A 23,350-nucleotide genomic window follows, 5' to 3' on the forward strand; every position below is an offset into this window, starting at 1 on the left:
CGACCTACCAGACAGCTATAGTTGATTCTGCTACTGAAACTACAACCAAAAGTATTTGCAGAACCAAAAATAGTTGTTTTTTTTCCTAACCACTAGTAGAAAATCTATCATAAGGTTAGTGCACTCTGCTACGGGTGTAAAATATAAGGGACTGCATCAGCATCTCCAGCTGTTGCTAAGGGAGGGAAAGCTTCCCCTTCTCCAAGTGGCCATGTTCCCAAGTGGAGGTGAATAGAGGACAAGAGGGCGTGGACAGGGGTAATGGAGACCCAGATTCTGTAGAGAGCCAGGACCTGTTGATGAGTTAGTGGGTGGTAATAACAGCGTTTTTCATGAGACAGATCCAACAGTGTTCATCCAACAGTGGGAATCATTATGTGCTCTGGTCTGGCTGAGAGAGCCATCCCCCCCCCTTTTTTTTTTTAGGAGAGAATTAATTAGAAATCAACATAAACAGAAAATGTGATAGTTTAATGGGAATGAATCTGCATGAGTGTGATTCCATAATGGCTAAGTTCACATTCTTGAAGGAAACAAACTTCAGTTTGTGCTAAAAACAAACTCTACTTTGTTATATTCTGGACAAACTTGGATCTTCCTGCCACACAGCATGCTAAAGTAGCATATGTGATGGCTGAGGTCTTAGCATAAGCAAACAGCATGTGAGGGGCTTGTGGTATTTTAGCAGGCACAAGAAGATGTGCAAATAGTGGGTATACCATTAAATAAGTCCGGCTTTATGTGCACTTCTAAGATGCTGTGCAGAGAAAATAAGCGGATTTCTCTCCTAGATTCATAAAGTTGCTGACAGAACAGAAGGTGCTGATATGCACCTTTGTGAGTATGAGGCATTTTTGTACTTGTATGCATGACTCACTGCATTGCCACCTAAGTCAGAAATAAGCCCTGCATCCCTCTCAAAGGAGCACAGGCACTGGGTGGTGGAGAAGTGGCTTTGGACTCATACAGAGTTCTGATATTTACTATCTGAATAACCAAAATTTCTCTCTCCATCCAGCTAGTCATTTAAATGAATTATCCAACATCCAGACACTGTGCTCGTTATTGAGCATCCAAAAATAGTAAAACCAATAATCTGTGTCAAGGAGTTCACAATCTGCTTATTTATTTAAACGAAAGTTGCTTAACCTCTGTGAGCCTAGGCTTCCTCATCTGTAACGCGGGAATAGCTACGTGATAGATCCTGGGGTTAGTAAATGAGATCGTCCGTAAGCACCTGGCACTCTCATGGGCACTCATTACAAATCAGTAGGTCTAAGACATTTTGTTTTACCCAAGAAGTATTAACTAATCCTCATGCTGTTTCCACACTTATTCCAGGCAGCTGGGAGCTTTAGTCAATAATAACTCTCTCAAAACACTGCAAGCAAGGAAGCTGGAGAGAGGGCAGATGCCGGTGCTTGTCTAACACAGGAGATTTGGGGAAACTCAGGGAGCCAGGGACTCACTAACAGTCACAGGCAGGGCTACTTTTTATGAAATGCAGACATAGCTTTCAATCAATGGGGGCCTCACAAAACATTCTGGGCACGAAGCCCTCTGGGTCTGTAGCAACCCACTGAAGACAAGAACCTGCTTAAACAGACTGAAAGAGGTAAGGCAGGCCATAAAAACGATCCTGGAAGAGTGTAGAGAACCTGCAGTTCTATGCCAGTGGTTCTAAAACTTCACTGTGTGTAAAGTTGACTTGGAGTACATTTTAATAATGCAGGTACATAGGTTACACTTCCAAAGATTTTGCTTCAGGGATGAAGAGGTGGGCCTAGGTAGCTGCATTTATCAGAAGCACCCCAGGTGGATGTGAGACAAATACCACACTTTCAGTATCACATCCTTGCCATCTTCACAAATAAGTCTTTATTCAGTGATTACTGGAAATACTCTTCTAGGGGCTGAGAGACAAAACATGGTCTCTCACTCAAGAAACCTACAATACAGTTAGTAAAAGAATCTTTTTTTTTTTTTTTCTGAGGAAAATTGGCCCTGAGCAAACATCTGTGCCAACCTTCCTCTACGTTGTATGGGGATTGCCGCAGCATGGCTGACAAGTGGTGTAGGTCCACTCCTGGGATCCGAACCCAGAAACCCGGGCCCCTGAAGCAGAGCATGACGAACTTTAACCACCATAGCATGGTGCCAGCCCCAGTAAAATAGTCTTTTTGTATTCTAAGGGCCACAAATACATAGACTAGAAATTCAGTGCACAAGAAATTAAAAGGCAGGAGCAGTGACTGAAGATTGAGGTATTTGGAGACCATGGGAGCAGTTACAAATAGTTATAGGACTTGAAGGAAAAGAAAAACTTAGACAAATGAAAGGGGGAAAAGAGAAAACGTTATAAACAAGTGTTTATATAGGAATACATCAAGAATATTTGAAAGAATGGTGACTATAACTAGAATTTAAAAGGACCTCAGATCTCTTCCTTCTCCCAAATTTCAGATGAGCACACCGAGGTCCACACAGTTCATTATCTTCCAGCTGATAGAATCATAAACCTTTGGAACTTTAGAGGGATTTAGTTCAAACAGCTTCCCCAGAACAGTCTATTTAACCATGTCTAACAAAACAAATCGTATGATATTTAGGGGCAGCCAACATAATTATTTTACAGCATCTGCTCATGTTGAACATTTTAAAACTTCTCCCCATATTGAACGTAAACCTGTCTTTCCGGAAGCTCTACTACCGTAAAGCACACCCAGTACGTCTTCTCCTTTTTCCTTGAGGCAGTTTGTCAAACAATGCTTGCTGCTTTGGATGGAAAGATGGATAAGAGCTAGGAGTTCAAAGTATGGTGAGAGACCATAAGCAAAGTAAAGCCAGTGTGGTAAACATTCCGTACGAGGCCTGGGCAGGAAGGAAACTGCTAACCTCCTCGAAGCACCTTCTTTCTTCGAGCTGGATTTTGAGAAAGAAGGGGAAACCTGGTGGGGGTTTGAACTTAATCTTATATGTAATTGGGAGGAACTGTTTACGGATAAATCAGTGTCATGATCTAATTTGGTTTTAAGAAAATACTCTGGGACGGCAGAGAGACGAGTCACTGGGGAGGAGAGTCCACAAGTTGAGACAGTCAGCAGGATGTTACGTTCTGCACCTGGCATGGCTGTGAGCTGAACTGGAAGAGCATTAGTGGGATGCACAAGAGGATTTTAAAGTTATTTCCAAAGAAGAATGGGCAGGATTGACAGGACTTGACAATCAATTTTAAATGGGCAAATGAAGGAGTAATAAAAGTTGGTTTGAGGTTTTCTAACTTGAGAGACCAGCCACAAAATAATGTAATTAACTGAGATAAGGGGATTTAAATATTAAACTAGATGGATAGGTGACAGAGGCAGGGAGAAAAGCAGGTAAAATGATTATTTTGAGGTCCTGGGGGCTTGGACTTCTTATTCCTCCTTTGTCTTCCAGACATATAGCTCAGGACTAGGCATATTAACAGGTTCATAATAAATCAGAAACAATAAATAAACCCCTTCATTTTATATAAAACAAAACCCCAAAAAAACCCCAAACTGAGGCTTATGGAGTTTTGGTACTTTGACTAGGACCACCTAGCATTAGTGGAATTCCTCAGGTTTTTTTTTTTTTTTTTTGGTTTGACTGAAAAGTAAAACTTATGGTGTGAAATGGAGGGGAGAAAAAGTTAAGAATAAACATAAAGAGTATGAATAGCAGGCTAAGGAGTTTACTGTGAAGATAACAAGGAAACATCACAGTTTTGAAAGGTGATGGAATTTTAGGAAAAGTTGTTCATGCATCATAGGAGGTCAGAACACACAGTTGGAGGGACACTTCCAACACAGCAGTTCAACACACCAGAGCATGCACAAATTTAGGTACGGAATCTAAGAGTTTTCCAAAGTCAAAGAGAGCTAAAATGCTGGAGCTAAGCTTAATTTCTTACAACAGCAATATCCCATTACATCATCCAGTGTTTGAGATCATTCTCTGATGTTCAGTCCTGGGTGAGTAGTCATCGTGGAGACAGGACGTGGAAAGTTGGTCAGGAAAATTGCCCAGAGTAGGAGCAGAGACACCTGACAATTATTGCTCTGATTTTCCATCTTCCCCACTGGATAAAACAAATTTTCCGGTGGTCTATTATAAATGATCAATCTATACTTAGACTACTGAGCCCAAACCTTTTGTTACAAAAAGAGATCCAACATGGCTCATTTTCTATCACACCCCAACAGGTATGCTGCTTTGGACCTTCTGTCTCACCAGAAGGCTCACTATTAGCTAATTTCTGCATCCTAATTCATTCCCTATATCTAACAAAAATAATGATTATAGACAGTGAAATAGCAAAATTGGAACTTTTTTTCTTAATCATTTTCCAAAATAGCATATCACTACAAGTCTCTATTTTTATTTTCCTTTAGCTATGAAAGACTACGAAGGGAGCCATGGGCTTAGAATTTTATTCTTAGATCTGAAAGCATTCATGTTCAGTCTTTAAAATAGTTTATTTGGCACCCTTTTCCCTGGGTATCTTCCCCCGCACCCCATGGGCTCACATCTGATCTTCAAATAGGAAAGGACCTTAAAGATCCACCAGTTCACCTTGTCAGCCAGTAAGAATAATCTCATCTTAACCCAGATTTCCCCTAATTTACATGCCTTTATCATCAAACCCAAAGAAATGATACTGATAGTAGGAACTTCACAGAAGATAAATGGGGATTGCAGCAATGCAGGAAAGGCCATGGACTTGTAAAACAAAACAAATATACCCCTATAAGAAATTTGAGGCTGAGTTCTGCCACTTTGTGTTACTATACAAATAATACACTATACAAATCACTTAACATCTTTGAACTTTATCTGTCAAATGAGAATGGTAAAACCTGCTCTGCCCATTTCACAAGGGTATTAAAAAAATCAGATAAGATGATGATGGGAAAGTGTTTATAAGCTGTACAAAATTATATTGATGTTATTGTTAATGATGGGCATAATGATACTTTGCCAACTCAGGGCCAGATTTGAACCTAACCATTCCCAGGAATAGAATAAGAATACATTTGATGGGAAAACTGACAACTGTATTTGATGAGAGTATGTGTAGTTGGCTTGTTTTTTAAATTGTGCCGTATCATGAGTCATATTAGACTAGGGCAACAGGTTATAGTAACTTTGTAAGATTTGGATCTCATGGAATAAGGAAATAAGGAGATTGTGAAATAAATCTCCATCGAGTGAACAGATAATTCTCTTTGAAATGACCATTAATTAAACAAATAAGATATCAGATTGCAGAAGATCCACAGAGCACTTCCCTGGAACGTCAGTCCTTGGGTCCATCTGCTGTGCGTCATTTGGTGTTACAGAATGGCCACAAGAGTTGTTTCTACTCTTGGCTCCACTGCAAGGTGACTTCAATCTAGTAACTTACTTCTCTGGTCTCGCATTCTCCTCTTCAGTGACACGAAGGCCCTCTGCATACATTATTCCCCCGAGTCTTCCTGGCTATTACAACATGTCGTACATCTAATCTACACATGCCCTTTCTCCAGTATTTTCTCTCAGTAAACGGCACCATCCAGTTGCTGAGGGCAGGAATCTAGAAGCCCTCCTCGTCCACATCTCCAAGCCCTTTCCTATGGATTCTACCTCCTTAATTAACAGCGCTGGCAGCTTTCTATTTCCCACCCCCACTACTGCTACCATTTAGCAATTAGAGACAGCTTTTAAGAACAATCCTTATGATCTTATCAGGCCCCTGCTTTAAAAACAGTTTAAAGTCTTCTCAATGCACTTCCCAAGTAACCACTTCTGTCAATTAGCCGGGCTTGCTCTGTCTCACCCTCACTTTTTGTCTAAGGAGGCATTAGTAGTTCCATCTCAGCTGCAGAAAAGGACTCTCCCCGATTTAAACCTCCTCTGGCATTCTCCTTTCATGGGTTTAATGGAAAGCAGCGTGTAATGGGGAAAGCTGTGTCTTAGTCAGACGATCTGGGTGTACACTGAGTTGTACCATTTCTGGCCATGTCATTTTGGTTTGTTTCTTAATCGTTTCGAGCCTCAGTGTCTTCATTTACAAATAGTTAACATAGCATGAGATTGTTGTGAGACTTACAGGAGATAACACATATAAAAATACCTGATAGTTACCTTTCTTTACTCAAAACCCTTCACAAGTTACTAATGGCCTACAGAAAAGAACTGGATCATGTTGTTTTCAAGACTCTGAATTCTGGCAACTGGCATCTTTAAAGCTGTCAATTGATGTTATGAAAGGTCATCAACAGCCTTATGTAAGAAATCCAAATAACTTGTTGACACGTGTTTGCCAAACTGGTGCTTTAAGTAGATTGGATTGTATGCTCCACGTAGTGGTCAAGGGGTTACCATAAAAGGGGTGAAAAATGCCTTGGAGAGATGGACAAAAATGCACTATTTTTAAACATACAATATTTTAATGTTTGTTTGGTGAAAGTAATTCCACTTAATGAACTAGTGTGAAAGTTCACTATAGAAATTAGTCAATGTGCCGAAAATGGAAATTTGCTCAGCGAAACTATGCCATTCCATTACAAGCTTTATCTAACAATGCCAACTACGTTTACAGTGTGCATAGCATACTTCCGATGATTGTCACACACGTCATGCTAAATGATGACTCCTATTCATTGGTCATAAATTTTCAGACAAGAAAATACTGGGAGGCCCAATAAACTCCAGTGTTTTCAGTTGATCTTCCTTCCACCTTCCTGCTTCATCCCCACATGCTGTCTAGTATCCTTGTTTTCCAGAGAAAACTCTGGGTGTGCATCAGGCTCATTGGTAAACTAATTAATTTCCAATTCTATTTAAACAAGCCTTAAAAAAATGTTATACAGCTTAGAAAGAGTATCTAATAGTTCTAACTTATCTTAAGCCGAATACTGTTTAATTCTGGCTTTGTATTTTCTTTCCTTAACCACTGTGACATGCTATGATGGCAGGTTTCAAGTGTGTGGTGCTCACTTTGTAATCCAGCACATACTAAATGTTCAATAAATAGCTGTTGAGTGAATGAATGAATTTTTGCTGTTTTAATTAGGGCTAAGTTTAATTTCAATTGTTCCCCATATTTTCCCCCAACCAGAACTTTCTTTTCACTTGTCAGCTTTTTAAAAGTATGGTCTAAAAAACTCCATGAAAGTACAAAGAGAAACTTATGCTTTTGAATTCAAGCCCTAACTTCACATTCTTGAAGTTTTGACTATCTAAGGTTAGATCATGCTACATGAAGAAAATGGAAAGCTCTTGATCTTACTGTTGGAGGCGCTTCAAGATGTCTCCTGCTTTTAGACAAATGAAAGATTATGAGTCCCATTCTATAGTGAATGCGACTGAATCACAGACTAAATGATTTGTCTAAATGATACAGCAGAGTATTAATTATAAATCAAATCCACCTGCCCCCTATTGTGGGCTTTCTCTAGCTATAGCCCAAACTCAAGAAAATCTAGACGCTAAAAAGGCAATGAGAAAGATGTTCTTCTCCTGCAATGAAGCTTATAAAGTTTCCAGCTCATCTTGCTTAAGTCACCTTTTATTATTTTCTTTGCTAAATCATGAACAAATGCAGGATTCAAGTGGCATTCAGTTGGAGACTCAGCAGTGAACTATTGTTATCAGATGTTTGAAGCAAAACAAGGAGGAGGAAAATCCCATTGTAGATATTTTATCAGCATTATTTGCATGGCATCCTTTTTCTAAAATGCTTTTCCACAGGAAAAAAAAAATCCTAGTGTAAAGTAAAAAAAAAATCCTACTCCTGTAAAGAAGAAAAAATTGCATATGCTAATGAGAAATCTCAGATTGTGACTTGTTAATAAAGAAACTGAATTCAAATTCACAGCTTCTTATATTTTTGTGTAGACCTTAAATCCTCAGGGAAGAAGGAAACACTTGTCTAAAGGAGGTAGACGTTTTCTAGTCAAGGATCACAGTAATCATTAATACTGCAGAATTAATTTGAAATTCAGTCAGTGAAACCTCCGATGCTCTAAATTAGTTAGGTGTGTAGGCCCCTAGTATATAACAAACACTTGAAAACGCCATACAAACAGCAAAGCACAGAAGTGGAACAGTGGTGAGCTTCCACCCCTTGAGGCAAGGGTACCACCCTATCTTAACAAGTGATATTTGATATAAGCATTAGAAGCCTGCCATTATCCCTTTTAATAGTTCTTAAATAATAATATGGAAACTAGAGCTTACATCAGATAGGATCTCAGACGTATTACTTCATTTTGGTGGGAATATGGAGAAACAGCTCAGAACTGCATTATATTGGCATGGTGATAAAAAGATCTGTAATTACCCCTCACCTTTTTTAAACCATTAAAACACCAGGAGCAAACTTTTACTATTTTCTATTTAAGTGAACTCATTTCCCCTACATTCTGTGCACATTAAAACATGTCATCTCTATCGTGATAACTTAAAATAATGTTTTGCAGCTCAGATTACATACAATTCAATCTAATTCCTGTCTTGATTCTTTTTCCCCTCGTCTTTTCTCCTGTGTACAGTATTGGAATCTGTGCATCCGATAGCATATGGCCTGCTGTTGCAAACATTAATAAGATCTATCATTTACGAACAGTTACTTACACTTTGTTTAATCTCTAATGGAAAGGATTTCTCTAAATATTTACACCAGAACAGTTGTCAGAATGAATCCTGCAAAATTGCTGGCAAACTCCCAGGAGCTGGGGGCTGGCGTGGAGGGGAGGGGAGATTCCTGGTCCCTGGTCGTATAATTTTAAGCAGTCCTAGAATTTCAGGGAGCTGCTTGCTAGAACATGAAAGGTTTGTATTAACAAAAAGGTACTTCAGTGTGCAGACCAATTCAAGTAAAGTATCTGAACAGCCACTTTCGTTTATTGCTCTTGTAAAAATGACTCCCCATTTGCTTCAGGTTTAAAGTAAAGGGATTATTTAGGTTTCAGAGACCCAGTAAATAAATTGTGTATGAGGAAAGAAACTTGTACAAGAAGTGTGAAGAAACACCAAACTTATTCTCTGCAATAGCCCTCGAGGCACTTAATATATAGAAATGACTTACTCGCATGAGTTGCTGAGTGAGAGTCAGCATGCAAGAGTTAGTTAGACAGGAGAGAATTGAAATCTGCCAAGATAAATGCCAAGATAAATGCAGCAGTGTGTTATAAATTAACTAGGCTGTCTGTGTGTTTGCTTTTTCTTTAGAAGATTCTAAAATTAAGACTCTTGAACTCATCTTAGTAGTGGTTTAGAATTTGGGGAGTGGATGAGGAGGTGAGTTTGGGCTAGGAAGGGAGGAGAAAATATCCTGCACTGGAAAATCTTGGCTATTTTCATTTGAAATGTGTTCCTATCTGATGAATGACAGCACTTCTGCTCCACAGCCTATGAATTAAGCCGTTTGGTTAAAAACTGTTACACAAAGGTTTCTGGGATTGTAAGCTCTCCATTTATAGTATGGGTAATATATTAAGTTCAAAGGCCAACAGTTTATAATGAATTCCTGGCGTGTCAGTGATATGTCCACATGGCTGCTGAAGATGGTAGCAGTAGCCTGAAATAGTTTGGAGATCTTCCTGGAGCTCTCCCTTATTCTGTTAGAAATTAAACTTTGAGGTGTGAGCACATAATGCTCACAAGTCTGAAAACACACATGAATCAGGGCTGGGTCCTAGAGGCTCCGTGCTGGGTGGAATGGCACATACTATTGATTGTACTAGGACCAAGTATGCATTGACATGATCCTGCAAGCCTAGTTGGCTTCCAAGGGAATCCCACTGATCTATGTTAAAAGCTTGGATCTACATCAAGCTCTGGACAGAGCTGGAAAGGTGGGTGGGTGTCCTATAAATGTGCTATAGGAAAGAGAGACTGCCTCTTCTAAATTATATTAGTTTTTGTAGAGGGGGCTAAGAGCTACCATCTTGACAATGGCATGAAATGAGTGGGTAAATTGAGGCCAAAGGGGCTAAGGTACCATCTTTGGACTTTATTTCTTGCTACCAAACAGTAGTGAGGGGCCTTTCAGACTTATATCAATAAATTGGTCATAAATTGGAAAACAAGACTGAATTCTGTAAGAAACAAATATTCAGCTGCTCACTACGTGCTCATTTAGTTTGTGGTCAAGCAGCATTTGCCTATATCTTTTGTATTTCATGGCATAAATTAATGCCATCAAAAGGTAGTGATACAAGTAAACACAGGTCACAGTTTTGCTGTTAAGTTTCCAAAAATTAAGATTCTCCTATTCTTGGATTACTCATGGTCAAATGAAAGACTGAGGAAAAGTAAATATATAGTTCCATCAAATTGGTCATATCGAGAGCAGGTTATTATAACTCTCAGATGTGCACAGCACACGAGGTCGGGGTTTATTTGCTAAATGTTACCTGGAGAGTGCCAGTTGCCAGAGGAGGCTGGCCAGAAAAAGAATCTGCCTGCCTGCCTGCCTGCCTCTCGGTGGATTTAAAATAAGCAGTATCACCCATCCACATGTTTAAACAAAGAGAGCTAGTAGTCTAAGGTCACAGGAGTATTGAAATCTGCCGAAGTCATCTGAATCATAATGTGAAATCACATTAAGGACAGTGATCAATGAGAATTTTGTGTCTTTGTTCCATTAAAGAGCCATCACATGAGGTGACAGTGTACCCTTCCTGGGTATTTGAGGCAATGCCAATAATTTCAAAGACAAACTTTCACTTAGATTATTAAAGTCCAGATATATTTGTGCTACTTGAATATTTTCCTAGAGAAAGATTAAACAATCTTCTAATTTCTAGCATATTGAAAGTTTAACAATCGAGGACCACTTAGTTATTGATAATGTCTACTTAGCTACTTAACAGCACCATATTTCTAAATAGTATTGTTTTCATCCTGAAATCGTAAGTTTGCTCTTGGCCATTTCCTAACTCGAGAGGTTTTAGAACTCTTTTTTTCCTGGGGTAATGTACTACTATTTTCTTCTTTCCAAATGTACTTCAGTAATATTATATCTAAATTGACCTTAGGAAATTTACAAGGATCCCTTCCCTCTCCATCCTGATCAGACACTTCTCTTACAAAGACTCAGACTAAATTCCTTGGGTTCTTTTTATCTGCTCAGGAGGGAGGAGCAGACCTTGCAATGATGCCAGCAGGAGCTCTGTGCGTGCATCTGCACTTATGCAGGCAGATGAGGTGGTTTATAAGATGATAGTGACGTGAACTGTGCACATATACCGGCGGCATATTTCCATCTCTTGCAGGCTTAGGGTGAATAACCTATTGAGGAAAAAAAAATGGGTGGAAAAGTATTGTTTTCTGGTGGATTTCCTGCTCTCTGTAACTCATGATCGCTCCCAACCCTTAGGGACAAGTAACGAGGTCTGACCGCGGAGCAATGGCTCAAGCGTGCTGGGATGACCCTCCTCCCAAGGAGCCTGGCTTTCCTCAGTCTAATTACTTTTGGCAATTGTAGTTATTGGGATTTGGCCTAGTGACTCACTGGAACCCTGATTCTCCCAAGGAGCCCCCTTAACAAGCAGAATGAAGTCTGACAGGAAGTCCGCACTTCCACTTCACTTTTACACGGAGCTTCCCTGGCTTATGACAAGGTTTGAAAATCCTTCACGAACTAGAACATAATAATAAACAAGATTTAATGAAGATAGCCACCCAAAGAAGAGCACATTAGGAGAGAAGTAAAAACAGTAAGTTCACGAATAAACAACCTACCGCAAACCTTAACCCATTAAGATAGAGTTAAAACTATGCTATTTATAGTAGTTTTACTGATCACCAGTAGTCACTCTAGTTAGTCAGGAATTGTAGAAACTATAAAAGAAAGAGATGTTTACTTCTTGTTAGGCAGTTTTCTAATCATCACGTTTTTCCTAAAAACAAAGAGGACTCTAGGGCATGTTACCAAGCATCTGGTAAGCCATGAAAACAGTTGTGTATTATTAAGTAGCTTTGAAAAAAATTTGTGGTATAGCTGATATCCCATCTTCTACAGTTATCCTGTTTCCTCCCTCCCTCACCCACGGTATACACTCAGCCCTGACTGCCTCTGTTCTGGCAAGCAGTATCTGTCACAGTCACTATCTTGTCCTACTGTGGACACTTTGCTCTCTTTTTCTTAGACCCTTTGGCAGTAACAACTCTACATCAGATGGTCTTGTTTGCACTAGTCAGCACCACAAGTTTAACAATACTTTATTGATAAACAATATGGGGCTATTGCTTTATATTTTAAACTACTATCTGTTCAAATGACATATAGCTCATCCTTATCACAGTCCACACAAGTCTATTTTGTCTGTCTAACTCTCATGAAATTGGCATTGTTTTCAACAGGTGCTCAGCCATAACAGGCATTCTTCAATCAAGGCTCCAACAGTAGTTCTCAGTCTTGCTACAAGTTAGAATTACCAGGACTACTTTTGAAAATACAGATGTCCAGGCCCCATTCCCAGAGACAGTTTCATTTGGTTTAGGGTGGAGTCTGGCACTGGTTTGCTTTTAAAGATCGCCAGGTGATTCTCATTTGAACTCAGGGTTGAAAATCACTCTACCAAGATCCATAAAGCAAAACTTTGGAGTGGAGGTTACTGTTAATGCTCATGGTAAAAGTAGCATAAATAACAAATTTTATGAAGCACCCTAAAGATAACTTTTCTGGATAACAAAAGCCAGCCAGGGAAATATCTATTGCGGTTATAAACTATGCAAAAAAGATTTTGATATTTGACTGCAAAATTATAGACTGTGCTCACATCCTCATGTCTAAATTAATCTTCCCTTGGATATGCACAGTGGAGATGGGAAGATTAATCTTAGAGTATTTCATGCAAACTGTGCTATTCTGTGGCTTCTAATGAAAAAAGAATCAGCCAATTTTATGTTTAAAAACCATCAATAGGGCAGATTTAAGGAAAGAGAGGATAAAGGATAGAGAAGACAAAGAGATGTGGGGGAGAGTACTAAAATCCCGACAGTCGAGGTGGTGTGAAGAGGTCAAGGCGGGACGTGGGCTTTGGAGTCACATCTGGGCTGGAAGCCCAGGTCCACCACCTCATTTTTGAGTGATCTCGGGCAACTTATGGGGGACTGTTGGCACCTTCCTTACAGGGTGGGTGTGAGGACTAAATGAGAGAATCTTTACAAAAGCCTCAAATACAGAGTCTGGCACTCATAGATAATTAAAACATGGCAGTTATTTAAATAATAATCATTATCACAATACTCACTGTAACAAACAAATATAAATGTATATTAAAATAAAATGTATGTGAATAGAACAGTGGCTCTGAGAATTCCGAAGCTGTAGTTTACCAGGAGGCATTTACACCGACTTTGACGTAACATTTTACCTCTTATTGGCAAAATGTGACTGATACCTCCTCTCCTTATATGACAGCCTTTGTCAAGATGACTGTGTTCATATCTGTGAGATCCCTTTGGATGAGAGGAGAACATAACAATGAGAAACCAGCTACTCTTTTTCTGACCAACTTATCAAGCATATGTTAAGAAAACAGTGTTCTAAAGTAAGCAGCTCACAAATTCTGTTATTTTATATTGTGTGGTGGTGGTTTGTATTATGTGGTTATAAATTGGGGGCTGCTTTACCACTTACTCTCAGGAATGTGCTTTGTATTGGGGTATAATTATGAATATGCTTACCAGCTAGTTTTCTGAGGACAATTTTTGGGAGTGAATATAGTGCATTGCATTATCGTGTATTCATTTTAGAATGATGTTTTAAGGTAACTAAATCTAATCCCACGCCCATTGCCAAGAACTCAGAAACGAACAAGGGAGAGAATAGACACACTAGAAAACATAACTTGCTTCTGATACAGAAAGCCCAAATTGAACAGGAGTAGAGAGAGAGGGCACGGGTCCTGGTTGTTACTGAGGCCAGAAAATGACTCAGTGGGGATGTTGTAGATGCAATCCACACACCGTGTAGATGGCCTGGGTTCCTTCACGTTTCATCCCTTCCTGGGATTCTCTTATCATAAGAGAGCAGTTTACAGGGAAATCTGCTTGAAAGTAGAATGCCACTGTTCTGAGTAGATGCTAGGTCCAAATGGAACCACATAAAAGAAACAGGTTTACAGCTTAAGGAAACTTATCTTTCATTGCCATAAAGTTTTTCAAGTGTCCTATGATCTGTGGCAAAGTCATATAGTCCCACAGGTGATGAGACTTCCAAGTAGGAGCTTTAGGTGGAAGATGTAGCAACGTGAACCTTCAGCTCACGGCATCAGTTACTATTCTCTTATATAATATGGAGAGTATTATAAAAATGAAAAACAACAGTTGCGAATGATATATTTGACTCTTTAAAATAGATAAAATACCTTAATGTAATGCTCGGATTTTGATATTACCGGTAAATCTCAATGTCAGCACTACAAACACTGTCGATATCAATAAACAAGGCACCACTAGGTTTTACCTCATGCATTCAATTATCCCCTTTATGTGAGTGACTCTAAAATACTTATCTTCAGCCCCTGACACTCTCTGAAACTTTGATTCTGACTTACTAAATGTCCTGCCGGCCCTCCAAATAAAGATAGCTCAAAAGAAAAATGTTTCCTACCAAATCAGCTTCTCCCACTTTCTTGCCTTTTTGTTTATTTCCATCATTTTTCCAGTCACCCAGACCTGGGTCCTTACATTCCAAAGTTTAATGCCAAATACAGCCCTCCTCCTCTTTTCCCTTCATATCCAATTAGTTGGCAAGACCTATTGATTTAATCATTTATCAGCGGTGTGTACTCTCTTGCTCAATCAGTCACTGTCACAGCAAAGGGCCTTATTACCTTAAAGCTGGGCTATTGTAATTACCACTTCCAGCCCAGCACAGGCAGCTTCTGAAAGCCTGTCATGGTAGGAGAGCTCCGAAGCATCTCTCCAACTGGCATTCCAAACCAGATCCCTGTGCCTCTAAGCCCAAGGACATGCTGGACCTGCTGTTGACTGAGTATGCTGATCAATGCTATGACACTGGTTTTCAGGCACTAGAAATTGTGAATGAGGGGAATATCATCATTAATTTATTCTCTACTTTGATAAATTACTTATTAGTTAATCTTTATTTGATGAATTTACTTACAATAAATGAATCCTTATATTTGTTTGCATTCTTAATTGTTATCCACTATACTTTGTTGAATAATATGACTAAGTTTAGAAGGACTCCCTAGTCATGATTTATGTTCACATACCAAAAGATTAAAAATTGAAGAGACTATAGCAATCACTTAGATCTATAGTTTTGAGCAACCACCTCATTTCACTTATGAGGCACTGCAGCCTAGTGGGTAAAGGGACCTTCCTGGGTTATCCAGATTTTAGCAGCAGTGCAGGATGGAGAATCCAGGTCTTTTACTTCTCAGTCTAATTTTCCCAGCGTGCATGAGAGAGTCTCCCTCAATGGCTTCTTAGGTCTCAGTCTCTACCATAAACTTATGATACTTGCTATTCATCAAATTCTTAAAGGTCAGATGGAACCCTAATAAGGTAGTGTTTTGAAGACTGGATTAGATTCTTACGTAAAGCATAAAGATAGTTGAAAGCTACCAAATACATATTTAATTGGGCAATAATATTCTTTAGTACCATAGAGTTTTCTCTAAAAAACTTCTAGAAGAGCTTTAGTGACAGCAGATGGTAACTAGGTCCCTTGCCAAGATTGCAACTAAAGCAGAAATGCTCTTATCAGATAAGAAGCACCTGCAACCATATTTTTTTAAGTGAAATTTAGAAATTATCAAACTTCACATGCGAAAATAATTCAGGTATTTTGCTTAAAAGTTTCATGTTGTTGAAACACCTTTGGAGCAGAAAATGGGATTTCTTAGCACTCAATGGCACTTAGATGGTAAGTATTCTCAGCACCCCCACAATCCTTGAGAATGGAACATTCCATTCCTTTCAGTATTGCTGGATGAGCACTTTAATGAGAACGCTGGTAATATTCCTAAATGGAAAGATCTGATTAGTGGAATTAAATAGAAGAAGTGAGCAGCATGGTTTACAGATGTATATTTTATACTTTATATATTGCGTTAAGGTATAATTGCAAAGAATTTCGAACTTACTGTGTTGTCCAACAGACGGTAAATATGAAGATAATCCAATCATTTTAAACCTCACAATCAAAAAAGCAATTCACATTTTTCCTTGAAATCAAAAGCAAGGCAAAAAAATCTATATAATTTATGACGCAACACTTTTTCAAATGATCACTCTCAAAAGAATGCAAGCATACAATGCACTGTTAGGAGAAGAAATAGTCTTAACCAAGTAAAACATAATTTCAACACACTGTCTTGCATGATCCTTACCATGCTCTCAAAACTGAATGATGTTTTCCTAATGGCAACCAAAGTTGATTCTTACATTTCATGAAATATAATACCCACTCTGATGGCATTTCAAGAATTCACTACTTGGAAAAGGATTTTTGGGGGGTGGGGTGGGTGAATAGTGAGGAAGTGGAAAGAGAGGTTAGAACAATGTGCAAATGGGACATTTGGATAGAGACAGAGGAAAGATGGTTTGGTAAATGACTACATGTAGAATAGTTTTATTTTTTGATAGTTCATTCTTATGATTGCAGAGGGATCATTTCATCTTAACTCTACATAGGGTACGGAGAACTCTCCATAGTATTTTATCAATACTAAATAGGATTTAAAAGAACTATTGCATTTTTTAAAACGATTAACCATTTAGCTAGAAAATGCTTTGGATATTTAGTAGCAATCTGCAGATCTGTGTGCAGATTCAAATAGTCTAAAAGGATCAGATGACCAATAAATTTGGTTTGTAGTAATGTGGCAAGGGTTTCCCCATAATAACTTGAAAATCAAATTTAACTACATGTTGTAATTTCCATTGATCGCCTTCTGGGGACTCAATTTGTAGATTATTAAATGCCAGGAAAATATTTAATGGAAAAATGATTTAGCAAAACTTATCTACTTACACGCTGAAATACTGTTCAGATTTCATGCTTAAAGGAATATTGAAATGGTGACATTAAACCACTGTCACACTCTTATATTCTCAATTACTTTACATACAATAACTTGGGACTAAAGAGAAAATATTTTAAAATTATCATTCTTAATGTTCTTAGTAAAATCCTTCTATTGAAGTAATAAAGAATTAAAATAGTATAAAAAGGGACATTTTAGAAACAACTCTGATAGAGTAGTGAAAATTAAATTAGAAGTCAAAAAAATAAATGTATTTTCTTGTATTTTGATATTACCACTACTGCCTAAGACTTTGAATTTGTGGCTTTGCTTCATACAGATATCATGATATGTTGCAGAATATACTTTCTCCAGCAAATTTTACTCATGTCTCCATCTGGAAAACACTGTTTCTCTCAAAAACAAGGTAGACTGGCGACAAAAGTAGACGGGTTTGTAGCCAATATCCAAACCATACTTTCATTCAAAATTAATATTACAAAGTGCATAGTAGAATGAAAGATTTTCCTCTCTTAAAGGTAACTTGTCATTTTCCAGGATTAGCAATATACTCACCTAAACTCTCAAAGAATGGCTCAACATGTGAAATAATGTCATGCTCTGAGCAATGACCAGTAGATCTCAATAAACCACTTTTGATTTTATTATGATCAAAATTATTTTCCTTGTATTCTTACTCCTGTATTTCAGACATCTTCATGAAAGACTTTAGTTTTTTTTTTTAAAGATTGGCACCTGAGCTAACAACTATTGCTAATTTTCTTCATCTTTTTTTTTTCTTTTTTCTTTTCCCCAAAGCCCCCCAGTACATAGCAGTATATTCCAGTTGTGAGTGCTTCTGGTTGTGCTATGTGGGACGCTGCCTCAGCATGGCGTGGTGAGAGGTGCCACATCCACACCCAGGATCCAAACCAGTGAAACCCTGGGCCAAAGTGGAGCGCGTGAACTTAACCACTCGGCCACGGGCCGGCCCCCAGACTTTAAATAGTTTTATAGATTTTGCAATAGGTGCTTTGTAATTATTATGTGTACAACGACTTCTCAAACTTTCATTTTTTTGGAATCGAAACAATTAAAACCCAATTAATAGATGGCATCAAATAAAAAGGATACTCCACTGGCATGCGATGTTTCTAACAATAGTCTTCTGGCATAATATGATCCTGCAATGTCTTTGGAATAATCAAATAATGTTATATTTAGCAAGCTTCACTATTACCATTAGGTATTTAATTCTTTGACATTGGTCACTTATGTATAATACATATAAATATCAGTTCAAAAATTTCCAGTCAACTAGAGCAGCTTATTCTCGAAACATATTGAATAAGTGATGGTCTGGAGACCATCAGGTATAATATTTAACACACCTGGCATCTTCTCTATGACACAGATCAGCATATATTATAAATAGCAGGAGACGAGTTCCACTTACTAGCTGTATGGCGTTATATAGATTACTTAGTCTCTCTTTCTCAGGTTCTTTTTCTGTAAAATGGGTATATTAATACCTGCTTCTCTACTTCAAGTGGCTTTTTAAGGCCCCAAGTGAATAATTCAAGTGAACATCAGTGCAATAGTAAGGTATTGTGGTTCCTATTATTATGTCAAATATGACCTTTAATTTTATTAGCACATAACCTGGAATCCAGAAGCTGATAGTACCAAGTTGCAACGTCTGAGATGAAAATGAGTTAAAAACTGCGCTCCGCCTTCTTGATTTAGCATCTGGTACTTAAAGTTAAGGCTTACCTCTGAAAACATTGCTGGCTGGGGATTTCTGAATAAGGATTGCCTTTCATTTTTATCTTGAATTCAGTTTAGTTATCTCTAGGAGCTGTATATGAATCCAAATAGGTAAGAAAGTTATTGTGCATTTATTCACCTATAACTCAATAGAAAGTTTTTAAGGCCCAAAACTCCTGTTTAAAATCTTTCTTTTACAAGAGGAAACAAGATCACTAGTTTGCAACAAAGCAGAGACAAATGGTATAAGCGTTGTTGCAAGGAAACAGGAGAACACTGATAGGGCTTTATCTACTATAGCTGAGGATTGGCCACGGTTCCTTACACTTGACAAGATTTAACACTGCAAATAAATATCTTTTTTGACAGAAACATTCAAGAGACCACTTAAAAAACTTTGAACAATAGTTCTTACACCTTAATTTTCTCTCTTTCATATTGTTAGCTGTGATTTTAAAAGTTTAGGAAAGCAAAGCTACTTCACTACGTACGGACCAGAGGGATACTCTTAAATATTCACTTTAGTTGTCTCTTGAAGGAAAAATAGGAAAGACCGCCTCTTTCTAATATTCTTTTGACTACTACCTTATTTTTCATTTTAAAAACCTTTTCTGAGTCCCTATTAGAGAAAGGGGTTTTTTATACATTTCTTTCAGAGATTTCCAAAGAAACAAGCACATGCAAATGCAATTTGACCTTGAATTTAGGGACCTTTAACGAAGATCTCTCCTCACCATTTAACCCTTCCCCATTCTCCAAAAACCGTCCTGCACCTGCCAAGAGAGTCTCGTCTGTCTCCTCGGAGGACGCAAGGGGTCGCCCCTCTCCCAGGATTTCATCAGCAAACCCAGCCGCAAAGGCAGATTCAAGTGCGAAGCAGCAGGGAGCAGCCACTGCAACAGGAGCTCTCTCCCACCCCCACTCCCACAGAATAATTGGAATTTCAACCCAATTCCACCGACTCCTTTTCTTATTCCTGGCTACACAACCAGAGGGCGCCTTTGACTTGGCCTTGAGACTCGTAAGGCAGGTCGAAAAGCAGTTCGCCTTTTGACTCGGCGATTCCTCTCTAGCCCCAGCCTGGAGGTGCACCATCCCGCTGCTCCCCGCAGCCTCGGGGACAGGGTCCCCGGGCGGCTTCCCGAACCGTTATCCTCGCTGGGGGAGATGGGAACGAACGGATAGCCAGCTTTCTTTCCAGTGTCTTCCTTCGGAAACAGAGTCCCCAAAACTGCAATCGGAGACACCACTAACACTGAAGTTCAGGACCCGCCCCAGCTCCTGGCCCGGGGGTCGTCCGTGGGGTGAAGGAGGGAATGGGTTGTGGCCACCGAGTGGGCACAGGCTGGAAGAGCGATGGAAAGCAGGAGGCTGCGCTTGTTCTTGACATCCCTTTCCTCACCGACCTGTGGCTCAATTTCCCCGCCAGACCCTGCAAGGAGAGGAGGCGGAGACCACCAGGCGCGAGGGCAAGGCTCGAGCCGGGGGCCGCTCCTTCTGTAAGGCGGCCGCACGACTTGAGTGAAAGTGTGGGTGGAGTTCCGAAGAATACAAACCATTCAGAGGCCAAGAATAATAAATCGGACGCCCTGACATGTTTAGCTTGGGTCCTCCTGCCCCCTGCTATGCGATCGCAGAAGCAGTGAGGCCGGCCGGAGCCCCTGGCGCTCCGGCCCAGCCATGTTTTTTAAAGGTAATTTTCAGGAGAATCAAACCTTGTCTGCCCCAGGCGAGCGGCACAAAGGGAGCTTTCAGGGGACCCTTCCGTCCAGGGGCAGGGCAGAGACGAACAGCGGCGGGGAAGCGATCGCTAAATCTCCATCTCACACAAACCTATGCTGTGTCCTCTACGCGGCAACCTGCCTGCCCCGAGGGGCCTCGCGGCAGGCGCTCCGAGTGGGCTCGGTGCACATGACCGGGCGCTGCCAACCGTCCTCTGCTCCCCCGCCGGGGAGCTCCGAGGGGCCAAGACAACAGCATCGCTCGCTACGACCTGCGAGCTCCGCGGAGGTTTCTCCCTCCCTGTCCCCACCAGCGTCCCCTCCACTGGAGCCAGGGTCGAGCCCGGCTCTGCTCTTTGCGAGGGAACTCCCCAGGCCGGCAGAGACCCCAGCGCGCCGCTGGGCTGCCCTGGAGCAGGAGAGGTGGCCTTCTCGTGTCTGTTCCCTCTTCTCTGGAAGACGCCGCCTTTCAGACAGACCCACCTGGGTTGAGGGTGCTCTGGGGGTGTCCGTTTAATCCCAGCCAGGACACTGTCTCAAGAAACCTTCACAAGCCAGCCTTCCAAGTACCAGGAGTCAGGATAAGGGGCAGCGAGGAGGCGAGCGCGAGTCTTTAGGGGGAACCCCACCCTCACTATGGGTCTGCCCCAGGGGACACACTTGAAAGGGCCTGAGATGGTAAAAGCGCTCACGCGTGACAGGCAAGATTGTAACTGGAAACCCGGCACCTCCGGCTCCCAGCGGCGGGGCTCGGCAGTCAGACCCCGGGAGTGGGACCGCGAGCGGCTCCGCAAGCGCGCAGGCACGCGAACCTTGAGCGCCTCGCGCGCCCCTCTGCTCCGGCCGCGCGTGGCTGGGGGAGCACCGCGCAGGCCCCGGCTCGCTGGTCCCCGGCTGGCGGGCCAGCTCTTCCGCACCCGAGCGCAGCCGGGTCTCCCCACGCGAGCCGGCCACGCGAGGTGAGCGGGCGCCGCGACCGCGCCTATCCAGGCGTTGACTCGGTGGTCGGGGCATGCCGCGCGGGCCAGGCGTCCGGGATGCCTGGGGCGCGAGGCCCCCCTCTGCGTCTCGGAAGGCAAGCGCAGATCCCGAGAGCTGGTCTAACCAAGGACGGAACTTCTCCGCGAACCTTAAGTTACGAGGGGGCGGGAGCCACCTTAGCGTCGGGGCCGCGCGACTCTGGCACCGGCAAGGATGCCGGGGAAGAAAGCGGCGCGGGGTGGAAGGCGTGAAGGACACCGTCCACACCGGAGCCCACACTGTTACCTCCTGTCGGAGGCGTGGGGTGCAAGGCGGGGGGACCGCTGCCGCTGGGAGCGGACTCAGGACAGGCACAGCGACCCGACAGGTGAACGCGGCGGGAGGAAGCAAACGCGTAAAAACCCCTGCACTTACTTCTTCGCTGGCGCCTTCCCCGCGAGGCGTTTTGGCTGCCGATGTATTCCATAAAGTTCAAAATGATAAAAAACCAAGAAATCAGTCGCAAGTGCATAGTAACCCAGTAATGTTTCCTTTCCTTTTCTCCTTTTGCTTGTGATTAATTATATTGAATGTTTCAGAAATATATGGAGGTGTAAGGCGTGTAGAGAGAGAGCAAGAGAGAGAACCCAAGCAGCGGACAACTTCTCCACTCAGATCCGATAGACAGGCGTGCTGGGATGGCAAACGAAGCGGGTCGGGTGGAGAGGGAAACCAACTATTGTACTTTCAAATTGTCCAAGCCCTGAACCGCGGCAGCTCCGCAGGGGTGGCTGTCAACGCCGCGAGCGAGGGTTCCGGGAGCAGCGCGCGGCCTCGCCGGGGCGGCCGCAGGTAGCATGGTGCGCGGCGGCGGCGGCCGCGGGCGGGATCCGGGCGGGAGGCGGCGGCGACGGCCCCTGGGGCTCAGAGGTGGCGGCGGCTGCGGCGGCAACGGCGGGGGCCCGGGGAGCGCAGGGGAGCGGGCGCCGTGGGCGCCGCGGCCATGGCCAAGGGGCGGCGGAGAGACCCCGAGCTGCTTCTGCCGTTCGCGAGCAGGAGCCGCTCCAGTGTTGGGTTGGGCTCTCAGGAGCACCCCAGAGGGGAGGAGGGAGGGAGGGAGAGAGGAAGGGAAGGACCAGCGAGGGAGGGGAGAGGGGGTATGGCTGCGGGGGGCGGGGGGAGCTCGGGGGCGGGGAAGGAAACTGCTGGAGCAACAACCCTGAGCGACCTCAATAACTTTCAATTTCAAGAGGGAAAGAGGGAGCTGGAAAAGTACAGGCGTTACGATTTGGCAGAGGGACGGGAAGAGGCGCCTAAGGGGTCCCGGGTCTGCAGCGGAGCATCTCTGGACACTGCAAAGAAGGCGGGAGAACATGAGCCGGGGACAGTGGGGGAGGCACTGCGCGCCGAGAGGAGCCCCTCAAAAGGGCAGCTCTCCCGGGGAGAGGTGGGCGCGCTCCGGCTGGGAGTGTTAGGACCGAAGGTCCAGCGGGGCACGAGACCCCCGCCCCCACTCCCGAGTCCCGCTGATCGCCTCCACCTCAGGCTGGGCGCACGCGGCTGGCGGTGGCCTTGCGCCCCTGCGCCCCTGTGCTACCAACCCCGGCGCCGGCGCGCTACGGCTGGATCTTGGGCAGCTCGCCCGTCGCCCCCTTGGCAGATCGCTGGAGGGTTTCTGGCTGCGGACTCCTGTTCAGTTTCCTGAGCCCCTCCTGTGTGGCTTTTCTCCTTTTCTTTCAATAAAAGTAACTGCACTTGGGCGCTGGGCGGGTGGTCTGGAGGAAGCTCAGTGGGCGCTGAGGGTCAGCTCGGCCGCAGGTTACCTGCCTGGAGAGGGGAGGCTCCGGAGGTGTGTGCGCTCGGGACTGTCCCATTGGAAATTCA

General features: G+C 42.5%; 1 protein-coding gene across 1 annotated transcript in view; it reads right to left on the minus strand.

Moving 5' to 3' along the window:
* The window catches only part of RSPO3 (R-spondin 3), a 78,536-nt gene extending 56,158 nt beyond the window's left edge, over positions 1 to 22,378 (minus strand). Inside the window, exon 1 of the mRNA XM_046676355.1 lies at positions 21,902 to 22,378. Within this exon, the coding sequence (XP_046532311.1) occupies positions 21,902 to 21,998 (97 nt within the window). The 5' untranslated portion in view covers positions 21,999 to 22,378. The remainder of the gene's footprint in view (positions 1 to 21,901) is intronic.
* Positions 22,379 to 23,350: the final 972 nt, after the last annotated feature.

This window comes from Equus quagga, chromosome 11 (assembly GCF_021613505.1).
Source record: "Equus quagga isolate Etosha38 chromosome 11, UCLA_HA_Equagga_1.0, whole genome shotgun sequence".
In the NCBI taxonomy this organism is placed as follows: Eukaryota; Metazoa; Chordata; class Mammalia; order Perissodactyla; family Equidae; genus Equus; species Equus quagga.